This window comes from Coregonus lavaretus (genome assembly GCF_964263955.1).
Source record: "Coregonus lavaretus genome assembly, chromosome: 1".
Classification (NCBI taxonomy): Eukaryota; Metazoa; Chordata; class Actinopteri; order Salmoniformes; family Salmonidae; genus Coregonus; species Coregonus lavaretus.
Window position 1 is genome coordinate 29,017,966 of NC_139988.1, and position 13,657 is coordinate 29,031,622.

Here is a 13,657-nt window from a genome sequence, read left to right on the forward strand (position 1 = left end):
CAGAGGTCAGACATTTCTTGTAGTTGGCCACCAGGTTTGCACACATCTCAGGAGGGATTTTGTTCCACTCCTCTTTGCAGATCTTCTCCAAGTCATTAAGGTTTCAAGGCTGACGTTTGGCAACTCAAACCTTCAGCTCCCTCCACAGATTTTCTATGGGATTAAGGTCTGGAGACTGGCTAGGCCATTCCAGGACCTTAATGTGCTTCTTCTTGAGCCACTCCTTTGTTGCCTTGGCTGTGTGTTTTGGGTCATTGTCATGCTGGAATACCCATCCACGACCCATTTTCAATGCCCTGGCTGAGGGAAGGAGGTTCTCACCCAAGATTTGACGGTACATGGCCCCGTCCATCGTCCCTTTGATGCGGTGAAGTTGTCCTGTCCCCTTAGCAGAAAAACACCCCCAAAGCATAATGTTTCCACCTCCATGTTTGACAGTGGGGATGGTGTTCTTGGGGTCATAGGCAGCATTCCTCCTCCTCCAAACACGGCGAGTTGAGTTGATGCCAAAGAGCTCGATTTTGGTCTCATCTGACCACAACACTTTCACCCAGTCCTCCTCTGAATCATTCAGATGTTCATTGGCAAACTTCAGACGGCCCTGTATATGTGCTTTCTTGAGCAGGGGGACCTTGCGGGCGCTGAAGGATTTCAGTCCTTCACGGCATAGTGTGTTATCAATTGTTTTCTTGGTGACTATGGTCCCAGCTGCCTTGAGATCATTGACAAGATCCTCCCGTGTAGTTCTGGGCTGATTCCTCACTGTTCTCATGATCATTGCAACTCCACGAGGTGAGATCTTGCATGGAGCCCTAGGCCGAGGGAGATTGACAGTTCTTTTGTGTTTCTTCCACTTGCGAATAATCGCACCAACTGTTGTCACCTTCTCACCAAGCTGCTTGGCGATGGTCTTGTAGCCCATTTCAACAATCTTGTCCCTGACATCCTTGGAGAGCTCTTTGGTCTTGGCCATAGTGGAGAGTTTGGAATCTGATTGATTGATTGCTTCTGTGGACAGGTGTCTTTTATACAGGTAACAAGATGAGATTATGAGCACTCCCTTTAAGAGTGTGCTCCTAATCTCAGCTCGTTGCCTGTATAAAAGACACCTGGTAGCCAGAAATCTTTCTGATTGAGAGGGGGTCAAATACTTATTTCCCTCATTAAAATGCAAATCAATTTATAACATTTTTGACATGCGTTTTTCTGGATTTTGTTGTTGTTATTCTGTCTCTCACTGTTCAAATAAACCTACCATTAAAATTATAGACTTATCATTTCTTTGTCAGTGGGCAAACGTACAAAATCAGCAGGGGATCAAATACTTTTTTCCCTCACTGTACATTTGCAAAGATTTCTACAAACCAGTTTTTGCTTTGTCATTATGGAGTATTGTTTGTAGATTGATAAGAAAAAACTATTTTATCCATTTTAGAATAAGGCTGTAACGTAACAAAATGTGGAAAAAGTAAAGGGGTCTGAATACTTTCTGAAGGCACTGTAGATTTGTTATATGTGTGCTATTTCTATTCTTCCCATTCTTAAGTTTCATTTTTGCGTCTTTCAAAATTCTGAATATACTATATTTTTGTTTATTTAAAAATATATTTCACAGCGGTTTAGATGGTACAATTATTCTCTACACTATACATTGTTTGTTTAGTCACATAAACTGAAATTAGGTGAAATGGCGGCGCGATTTCTGCATATTCACCTTTAAAGTAAATTGACTAAATTAATCAAATACTAGTAGGCGAAAACCCCATTTGTTACAAGTAATCTCTTTGTTACGGGTCTTTGTTAAATGCTTTGCTTGTGGTGTACCTTTGCCAGATTGAGGTTCACAGAGAAAAATGACAAAAAGTATTGTATGTGTTTGTTATTTCAAAGTATAATTCATTATACTTTGCATGGTTCCATGCTCACGCTGGCCAATAAAAGTGGATGATACACTCTTCAGTAAGAGGTTAAAGACCGTTCATCTCTCATCCAGTCACATTCTCTGTTCTCTCCAGTAAATCATTCCTAGTAGAAAACAACCCGGTAATATTGATGTATTGTACACAGATGTTTACATTCACTGGTATTTTGAGACCTCTGCTTCAGTCATCTGGATAACATTAACAAAAGTATGACTCGGGGTGCATCTCAATATTCTGAAGTGTCTTTCTTTGTGTCCTTTCCCTCATCTGCATAAAATAGCCATCGGGTGAAATCGAATATCTGTTACTGTAGGTATCCCCACCATTTTGCTTTCACCTATTATTTGTTTTCAGATCAGTGCAGTTGAAGGAGAGGTGAGTATAGACTATTGAGATGCACCCTCAGACAGTAATGACTGATTCACACTATCGAGCCAAGCCGAGCTGTGCAGTGCTGGCCTGGTTAAGCATCCACCATAGTTCTGAAACCATGCTGGAAAGGACAATGTGAAAAGAAAATATCCTAGCCAACACAGTTTGGTTTGGGTTAGCCCTATAGTGTGAAAAAGGCTTCAGTGTTGTTTTCGTTGACTTCCTGTTGAGAGGGAGGGCCAGTGGGGTCGTGTGCAGGTCATCAGACTGCAGCTCAGAGGGGATCTCCCTAAAGCTCTGAGGGTGTATCTCGTTACCCAGAGGCACCAACAGCCACAGGGACTGAACTGAACTCTGGCTAAACTCTCGTGTTGCGAAGGAGATAGTTGCCCTGGGTTAGGATTAGATATACAGGTATGCCTATTCATGTATCAAAAACAGGAGGGAGGGATGCACTCCAAAAATGGATATTTGAAAACAAAAGTGTTTGGGAGTGCATTTCCCATTTATAATACTTTGGCTTCTGTTCTCTTAGGCCTTTGGATCATACGCTGTGGACTGGCAACTATTTACATTAACTGATCATAGTTTTGCTCCTCACCTGTAACTGTGATATGGCTCTGGGATCGTCTGATGGGCTTTCTCGGTCTGCTCAGGGCCATAAGCACAGCCGTTTTTGGGGAGTCCTGCGCCACGTCCTGTTCCCCTTGTGACAACATCCCCCCTTTGCCCCTTCCCCCATCACCAGCCCCTCCCCTTTCCACAGGACCCTCCCCTTTCCCCCGAATCGCTGTGTCCTTCAAAAACACAGTGGCGCCTAGCGTCCGGCTTGTTTCCATGGCGACTAGCCTTCCAAGAGGCGAGGGGGGTGCGTTAGAGTCCGAGGGGGGGTGTAGGTCAGTCTGCATGGCAGTCTCTGTGGTGCGTTCGGAGCTGCTGGGGCGGCGGGACTTGTCATCGGTGGAGATGCAGACGTCCACCATGTCGGAGCCGAAGGTGGGGGGGAAGAGGACTTGGGAGAGACCACTAAGGGAGCTGAGGGGGGTGGAAGACAGGGAGGAGGCCGAGGAGTAGGAGTCAGAGCCCTGGGAGGAGGACGGAGGCCCGCCATTGGCCACTGCATGGGGAAGAAGAGGAACTCATTTAGAAACAGTAGCTGGAGATTTGAAAAATAAATGTATAGTGTTTCAATACCATAGGACACAATATGATATTGTCTAATGATGCAAAATGAATGCTATAGATAAGTGTTGGTGGTTTGGTCAAAGTGACCACCAGTGAACCTCATAAGAGGAGTTGAAATTAGGATTTATTGCGTAATCAGAATGAAGTCATGTTTTCCTCAGTTTTATAGTGTGTCCTCAAATCATTCAACTCTAGTTCCCATCCCACAATCGACCAGCTGTATACATAACACACATTTTTCACATTGTCATAAAGTCTTGGTAGTTGGTACAGACTGACTGACATCTGTCTGAACTCACTGTTTGTTTATTTGTTTATTTGGATCCCCATTAGCTTTTGCAGAAGCAGCAGCTACTCTTCCTGGGGTCCACACAAAACACAAAACATGACAAGTAACAAAAAATACACTGATAGACAAGGACAGTCACACACATTTAAAATACAACGATATACAAACAAAACAACAAAAAAAGAATACAAACAATACAACTAATAAATAATGTGTGTTAGTGTGTTTGTGTGTGTGTGTCCTCACATTCCCCGCCGTTCCATTAGTTGTTTTTTAATACTGACGGTAACTCCTTATTTAGAATTTAAGTGAGCTCACTGGCTTTGGGTGCTGACATGTAGAAAGTGGAATCATCTGCATACATAGTCATTCTAGCTTCATGTAAGACCAGTAGCAAATCATTTGTAAAAATAGAGAAGAGTAATGGCCCAAGGCAACTGCCCTGAGGGACACCGCACTGTACATATCTGATGTTAGAGAAGCTTCCATTGAAGAACACTCTCTGGGTTCTGTTGGATAAATAACTCTCCAATCATGTAATGGCAGGTGATGTAAAGCCATAGCAAGTGAGTTTTTTCAATAGAAATGTATGATCAATAAACTCAAAGGTTACACTGAAATCTAACAATACAGCTCCAACTATCGTCTTATTATCCATTTATTTTAACCAATCATCAGTCATCTGAGTCAGTGCAGTAAAAGTTGAGTGCCCTTCTCTATATGCATGCTGAAAGTCAGTAGTTAACTTGTTCTCTGAAAAATAGCATTGTATTTGGTCAAACACAATCCTCTCCATCAGTTTACTAAGAACAGGCAGCAAACTGATTGGGCGGCTGTTAGAGCCAGCAAGGGGTGCTTTACTCTTTTTAGGCAGGGGAATTACTTTAGCTTCCTTCCATGCCTGGGCACAAACTCCTTTAGGCTTTGGTTAAAGTTATAACAAATAGGAGTGGCAATACAGTCTGCTACCATTTTCAATAGTTTCCCATCAATGTTGTCTATACCTGGTGGCTTATCATTATTGATGGATAACAATAGTTTTTCCACCTCTCCCACACTTACTTGACCAAATTCAAAACAGCAATCCTTCACATTCATTATTAGATCATTTATACAAAAATATGATGGTTCACTGTTCAATGTTGTCATTTCACTTCTGAGTTTTTCCACTTCACTAGTGAAATAGTAATTGAAATGATTGGCAATATCGAAAGGTTTTGTTATAAATTACCCATCAACTTCAATGAACGATGGAGATGAATTGGGTTTTACATTTACATTTACATTTTTGTCATTTAGCAGACGCTCTTATCCAGAGCGACTTACAGTTTTCTGCCCATGATATCATTTAAGGTACTCCAAAGTATTTTTCCATTGTATTTTATGTAACATATCTTTGTTTGGTAATATAAGTTTGTTTAGTCACAACATTTCTCAATGTATATTATGTCAACCATTCAGCTGAGCAGCCTGACTTGTTTGCCACCTCTTTTGCATAATTGCTTTGAACCATAACATTTTCTAATTCATCATCAATGCAGTGGGCGCCAATAGTTCTCACAGCTAGTTTCTTAACAGGTGCATGCTTGTCAACAATTAGCATTAATAATTTTTGAAATACTTCCAGTTCTGTATCTGGATTCAATTCCGCATACACATCAGACCAACATACATTTTTTACATCTTCAACAAAATAATTCTGAGAAAACATTTTGTATGATCTATTATAAATTACTTTAGGCCCAAACTTTGGCATTCCTTGTTATTGCCACAATGTTATGGTCACTACAGCCAATGGAAACTGATATTGCTTTGGAGCAAATCTCTGTAACATTAGTGAAGATATGATCCAACACTATTGGTATGCACTCTAGTTGGTTGAGTGATAACCTGGGTCATATTACAGGCATTAATCACAGTTAGAAGCTTCATCTTAATATAATAATAATAATATGCCATTTAGCAGACGCTTTTATCCAAAGCGACTTACAGTCATGCGTGCATACATTATATTTTTTTTGTGTATGGGTGGTCCTGGGGAGCGAACCCACTACCTTAGCGTTACAAGTGCCGTGCTCTACCAGCTGAGCTACAGAGGACCATCTTGAGAGGATAGCTAGTTGCTAAGCAGTCAATGTTCAGGTCACCCAGAAAATAGACCTCTCTGTTAACATCACACACATTATCAAGCATTGCACACATATTATTCAAATACTGACTGTTAGCACTTGATGGCCTATAGCAGCACCCCAAAAGAAGAAGCTTAAGATGAGGCAGGTGAACTTGCAGCCACAACACTTTAACAACATTTGACATGAGATCCTCTCTAAGCTTTACAGGAATATGGGTCTGAACATATACAGCAACACCTCCACCATAGGCATTCCTGTCTTTTCTGTTGATGGTATATCCCTGTATTGCTACTGCTGTATCATCAAAGGAAATATCTAAGTGAGTTTCAGAGATGACCAGTATATGAATGTTATCTGATGTTAGAAAGTTATTTTCTTTCATGAACCTTATTTCTAAGGCTGCATATATTAATATGGGCTATTATTAGCCCTTTCCTTTGTAGCTTATTGGAGATAGACATAATATGGAGACAAAATAAATAAATAAATAAATATGTGTGTGTGTGTAAGTGTGTGTGTGTAATGTTGGGCTGAAGCTACTGACCCTGAGGCTATGCTCTCTCATTCCGCTCAGGCTTTTGGACGGGAGGATGGACAATGAGCCTGTCGTAGCAGATGTAAGGAATGTTCCCATGCTCTCTGACAGCTTTCATAGTTGGGATAAGTTATTTCCACCTCTGGTGCACAGCTACAGGGAGGTCCTTGTTGAGGAAGATGTTGGTTCCTCTCAAGTTCTTGGCTCTCTCCAGAACAGCCATCTTGTCCTTAAACCTCAGGAACTTGACCACTATCGGCCTCAGTCTGTTACCTAGGCTGGTTACATGTTTTCCAGACCTGTGTGTGCGCTCCAACTCAATCTTCATATGATCCATCTGCAGCTTTTCAGTGATCATTTTTCGTATTTTCTCCTCAGACTCGGTCAATTTCTCATGTGAAGACTCTGGTATGTCATCCACAACAATGTTATTCCTCCTAGATTGTCCCTTTAGATAGTCTGTTTTCCCAGTCATTGTTAATGATGATTCACAGAGAGTGCTGATGTCAGCGAGAGGATTTAACGTTTTTTGTCATCTTGCTGTAAGTCTCTTTCAGGACATCCTCTCCTTGCAAACTATTCTTAAAGGTCCTGGACCTCTCTGGACAGATCGTCTATTCTTTTATTAGTTGAGTCCATCAGTATTTGGACAAAGCTCTTGAAGCTATTTTCCTGTTGTTGTAACAACTGCTTGTAGAACCCTTTTTGTTCATTTAAAAGATCCTTCAATTGTGATAGAGAAATACTGTCCCCTCCATGACTCCCACCTTGCAGGCCAATGCTGGTACTCCACGCAGTTCCAGAAGACAGAGCAGGATGCAGGGAAGATTTAAACAGCAACAAACAGCAGATATTTAGACAGCCACAAGTCCGGGACAATCCGCTGTCCCAGCCACAAGGGCTAACTGCGTCGCGGGCTGTGTTCAATCTGTCAAGGAAACCTTGCTAGCTTGAGAGCTAGTTAGCAGCTAGGCTAGCTGCTACGCCAAGCAGCTCTTCAAACTTTTGGTTGGCAGGATCCCTGGACAGATATAGCAGTACCAGCAACTGAGGTTAACCGCGTCGCAGGATCCAAATTCAAAAGGTTCCTAGTAACAAAACTTTTTCAATAGAACACTTTTTCAGAGATTTTAGAAACTGTCAAAACAACAAACCGCTGTGTTAGCTAATCCCATTGGCTTTAACTACAGTAGATCCAGAGAATCAATTCAACTACATGAACCATCAGGAAAAATCTAATAAAACCCATAAATGACTCAGTAGCCTTAGATCCCAGCAACCTAAACACACCCAGAGTATGTCCCAAATGGCACCCTGTTCCTTATATACAGTAATGCACTACTTTTGACCAGAGCCCTGTAGACACTGGTCAAAAGTGCACCAAATAGGGAATAGGATGCCGTTTGGGACGCAGACCCATCCAGCCACCCACCTGTCGTAACACGCCGTGCCCAACCCAGAGTACTGCTCTGTCTCTGGGCACACACAGCACTAATCTGGGGCTATTTTCAGACAGACCCACTCATATTAAGCAAAAAATAGAGGATCAGATCTGGGGACTGAGATGAATACGGCACAGGGATTTAGTTACAGTACATGTGATGTGGCCGGTGCTCTACTTTAGACTGACACGTCATGTAATGTCATGCAATGTAGAATCTGGCAACGTCATAATTGGAGATTGGGATTCTAGAATTGGTGACGCTTTCATGAAATTAATGGAATATTCAAATTCAGCATAATAAAACATCGAGGTCAAGCATTTAATGTACATATAATTTTTTCTTCTAAGTTTGAATCCTTTCATGTTGCTTATTAGCTCATTGTACTTCCATTAGTATACTATACATTCAGGATTATCTGTGTGTGAGTAGCATACTGAGAAGAGAGATACATACTTTTGCTGAGCCAGCTGTATTCAGCCACCATCTCTTTGTATGCAGGGTATCTTCCTGCCTCCTGTTAGGATGAAATATATACACATCATCATCATCATCATCATCATCATCATCATCATCATCATCATCATCATCATCGTCATCGTCATCGTCATCGTCATCGTCATCATCATGATTATAATCATATTCGTTCTTTATCATCATCATCATCATCCTCCGCATTATACTCTTCATCATACTCATAATCATCATAATTATTACACACATTTCTATACATATTTTATCAGAAGTTCAGGTCTCACTCCTTATATGTGGATATCTGGATGCGTTTACCCTAGGATAGGTGTTCTGAGGACAGGATATAAGTAGACTAGCCTCTATTTCATGACCTTTACAGAGTCTCACAGAAGTTTCTTCTGGCTCTGGGGCACATGTGACCTTCCACTCAGTGAATGTGTGTGGGTACTACAGGGACAGCTGACCCTTAGGGATTTGGCTGACCTGCAATTCCACATGAGGACACGCACACGTGCACACACACAGACACACACAAATAGGAGGTCAGAGACCTGGCTGTGTGGTGCCAGGATAACAACCTCTCCCTCAACATGACCAAGACAAAGGAGATGATTGTGGACTACAGGAAAAAAAAGAGGACTGAGCACGCCCCCATTCTCATCGACGGGGCTGTAGTGGAACAGGTTGAGAGCTTCAAGTTCCTTGGTGTCCACAACACCAACGAACTATCATGGTCCAAACACACCAAGACAGTCGTGAAGAGGGCACAACAAAGCCTATTCCCCCTCAGGAGACTGAAAAGATTTGGCATGGGTCCTCAGATCCTCAAAAAATTATACAGCTGCACCAGAGAGCATCCTGACTGGTTGCATCACCGCCTGGTATGGCAACTGCTTGGCCTCCGACCGCAAGGCACTACAGAGGGTAGTGCGTACGGCCCAGTACATCACTAGGGTCAAGCTTCCTGCCATCCAGGACCTCTATACCAGGCAGTGTCAGAGGAAGGTCCTCAAAATTGTCAAAGACTCCAGCCACCCTAGTCATAGACTGTTCTCTCTGCTACCGCACGGCAAGCGGTACCGGAGTGCCAAGTCTAGGTCCAAAAGACTTCTCAACAGCTTCTACCCCCAAGCCATAAGACTCCTGAACAGCTAATCATGGCTACCCGGACTATTTGCACTATTTGTTTTATTCTACTTTTTTATTAAAAATAAATGCACTGTTGGTTAAGGGCTGTAAGTAAGCATTTCACTGTAATGTCTGCACCTGTTGTATTCGGCGCATGTGGCCAATAAAATTTGATTTTGATTTGATTTGAAATACATGCAGACGCGCACACAGATGCACCCAGACACACACACACACACAGACCCACACACACTTTCTGTATTAATACAGAAACACAGCTCCAGGGAAAAACTGACCCAAGATGGTAGACTCTCCCTCACCAGATTCACCACCTCTCCAGGGCAGCTTATGCCTTCTCACCCTACTGCTACTCAGCACAGGCCCACAAGGAGAACAGGGCACCATTTTGGGTCAAACACAAGTCTCAATTGACCACTTCTAAGATCCCTACACTTAAGACCACAAAGGACAGCCACCATTTCAGGTCAGGCGTAAGTCACAGTGGACCCCCTCTGAGTCCCTCCACAATGGGCCTTGGTCTGGGCAGGTGTTGGGGGGCGTTTAGCAACCTAACCCGGCTCCTATGTGTGTAATTTTTAGCCATAATGGGGTTTAGCGCAGGACAGAGGAAAGACATAAAACAAGGCTTTCTGCTGATTATAACTTGATCCTGCTGCCTTGTAAATAATGAACGCCGTCCCTGGCGTATTTTCTCGCACGGAATCCGAGATGAGAGGAGTAAAGTGAGCACACTGGAATGCGAGGGGCTGAGCGCGCACACAAACTCACATACACAAACTCACATACACACACATACACAGGTACACACACACATACACAGGCACACACACACAAACACAGAGGAATGCATGGGCCAGGTGCCAGCTGTCTGATTTACTATGCTTTCTCACTCTGTCTCACTCCCCAGTGATGTTGTTTAACGCGCTGCAACATCCATTAATGTGCCAGAGTACTTAGAGCACCACGTGATCAATTGTTAGGTATGAAATGGATCTAACCTATTGAACATAGAGTACATGTTTCATATAAAGGGATAGTGTGTACCACTTTCAACCTTGATGTACATGCATTTAAGAAAACAGTATTGATCAGTGTAAATGATGGAGAGGAGACAAGGAGTGGAGGCAACTTTAGACTATTGAGATGCACATACAATGGCTGTGTTTCATTTCAGAGAGATGTTCCCTTCCATCTGCCCTAGCTAGTTCACTCCCCTTCACAGATCTGATAGGACTGGATAGGTGAAAGCCCTATAGATAGCTAATGAAAAAGTTTGTGTCCCAAAAGGGTTAGTGCACTATAAAGGGAACAGGGTGCCACTTGGGACGCAGTCAAAGACGAGTCTTCTCTCTCACCCTGATGGTCAGCATGATGTGGGTGTGGCTCTTCAGAACTTCCACGGCATTGCTATGGGTGATGCCATCAAAGCTCACCCCATTGGCCGCCAGGATCTGGTCGCCCATCTTGATGCCGTGCCGCTCCGCCAGACCCCCAGGGTCCAACCTGACCACAATACACAGAGAAGTCAAGGAAGATGTGTCATGGAGTTGGCCAGTTGTTTTGAGTCATGTTTTGTATTGCTCTGAGCTTCTAACATTGTTCTCTGATAGTTGCCATTCATTAGTTAGAGTTCAGATTCAATTAAGGGCTGCTCTCATCTCCCACAAGTCAATTCTGAATATATTTACATGTTACAAACAAAGGTATCTCCACTGTATTTTTTGTTGTTGTTGAGCGCAACAGTGGTGTATGCTTGAGCAGTTTCATCTAGTGATGGGTGGGAACATAAACCTGCACAACCTGTAACATCCCCAGGACCACATACTTAGAGACGTAGATGCCCAGTCCGAACTCTTTGCCCCCTCTGATGTTGAATCCCAGGCAGTAGTCGTCTGAGGTGGTGTAGAGGTGAACCATCCTACGAAGAACACTGTCTGAACTGGCATCTGACGGAGTACGACCACTCTCCTCTACTACCATACGCCTCTGGATCAGATCCACCCTGCAGAAACACACACATGCTAGATATGTACAGTTGAAGTCGGAAGTTTACATACACTTAGGTTGGAGTCATTAAAACTCGTTTTTCAACCACTCCACAAATTTCTTGTTAACAAACTATAGTTTTGGCAAGTCGGTTAGGACATCTACTTTGTGCATGACACAAGTAATTTTTCCAACAATTGTTTACAGACAGATTATTTCACTTATAATTCACTGTATCACAATTCCAGTGGGTCAGAAGTTTACATACACTAAGTTGACTGTGCCTTTAAACAGCTTGGAAAATTCCAGAAAATGATGTCATGGCTTTAGAAGCCTCTGATAGGCTAATTGACATCATTTGAGTCAATTGGAGGTGTACCTGTGGATGTATTTCAAGGCCTACCTTCAAACTCAGTGCCTCTTTGCTTGACATAATGTGAAAATCAAAAGAAATCAGCCAAGACCTCAGAAAAATAATTGTAGACCTCTACAAGTCTGGTTCATCCTTGAGAGCAATTCCCAAATGCCTGAACGTACCACGTTCATCTGTACAAACAATAGTACGCAAGAATAAACACCATGGGACCACGCAGCTGTAATACCGCTCAGGAAGGAGACGCGTTCTGTCTCCTAGAGATGAATGTACTTTGGTGCGAAAAGTTGCAAATCAATCCCAGAACAACAGCAAAGGACCTTGTGAAGATGCTGGAGGAAACAGGTACAAAAGTATCTATATCCACAATAAAACAAGTCCTATATTGACATAACCTGAAAGGCCGCTCAGCAAGGAAGAAGCCAATGCTCCAAAACCGCCATAAAAAAGCCAAACTACGGTTTGCAACTGCACATGGGGACAAAGATCGTACTTTTTGGAGAAATGTCCTCTGGTCTGATGAAACAAAAATAGAACTGTTTGGCCATAATGACCATCGTTATGTTTGGAGGAAAAAGGGGAAGGCTTGCAAGCCGAAGAACACAATCCCAACCGTGAAGCACGGGGGTGGCAGCATCTTGCTGTGGAGGTTATTTGCTGCAGGAGGGACTGGTGCACTTCACAAAATAGATGGCATCATGAGGAAGGAAAATTATGTGGATATCTTGAACCAACATCTCAAGACATCAGTCAGGAAGTTAAAGCTTGGTCGCAAATGGGTCTTCCAAATGGACAATGACCCCAAGCATACTTCCAAAGTTGTTGCAAAATGGCTTAAGGACAACAAAGTCAAGGTATTGGAGTGGCCCTGACCTCAATCCTATAGAAAAGTTGTGGGCAGAACTGAAAAAGCGTGTGCGAGCAAGGAGGCCTACAAACCTGACTCAGTTACTCCAGCTCTGTCAGAAGGAATGGGCCAAAATTCACCCAACTTATTGTGGGAAGCTTGTGGAAGGCTACCTGAAACGTTTGACCCAAGTTAAACAATTTAAAGGCAATGCTACCAAATACTAATTGAGTGTATGTAAACTTCTGACCCACTGGGAATGTGATGAAAGAAATAAAAGGTGAAATAAATCATTCTCTCTACTATTATTCTGACATTTCACATTCTTAAAATAAAGTGGTGATCCTAACTGACCTAAGACAGGGAATTTTTACTAGGATTAAATGTCAGGAATTGTGAAAAACTGAGTTCAAATGTATTTGGCTAAGGTGTATGTAAACTTCCGACTTCAACTGTACATAAACATACTGTACATTCAAACACACACAGATATGTATATACTACACCCCCCTCCTCACTTACTAACACTCACACACATGCTCACACACACACATGCTCACACACACACATGCACACACACACACAAACACAGCAGCAGCCCCATTCCCCAGTGAGCTCTGTCCTCCCTATCAATTAGTCAAATAGCCATAGTCATAGAGGTAATCTATCTAGCCGTGCACCATGAAACCAAGATCCCTCAGCAGCATGATAACCTAGTAGTGACGCTCAAGAGTCATTGACCTTCATACTGATGTGACCATAGAGATATAATACTAGAGTAGCTGTTCTATAATGAATTCTATTGACGTGACACTATGAAAAACGTAATACTTATAAAGAATTCACAAACCATAAGCCTAATGGGATCAATTTCAAAAGGATTGTGATGCATTTAACACATTGTTGATGCATATGATACACTCGGTATCACAAAACCGGATACATACAGTG

At 42.6% G+C, this 13,657-nt stretch overlaps 1 protein-coding gene across 1 annotated transcript in view; it reads right to left on the reverse strand.

The window, feature by feature from the left end:
• The window catches only part of LOC311132978 (PDZ domain-containing protein 7-like), a gene marked incomplete at both ends in the record, with an annotated part of 56,558 nt that overhangs the window by 38,078 nt on the left and 4,823 nt on the right, over positions 1 to 13,657 (reverse strand). Inside the window, 4 exons of the mRNA XM_084166382.1 lie at positions 2,896 to 3,411; positions 8,334 to 8,394; positions 10,856 to 11,003; positions 11,326 to 11,502. Coding sequence (XP_084022508.1) covers positions 2,896 to 3,411; positions 8,334 to 8,394; positions 10,856 to 11,003; positions 11,326 to 11,502 — 902 coding nt within the window. The remainder of the gene's footprint in view (positions 1 to 2,895; positions 3,412 to 8,333; positions 8,395 to 10,855; positions 11,004 to 11,325; positions 11,503 to 13,657) is intronic.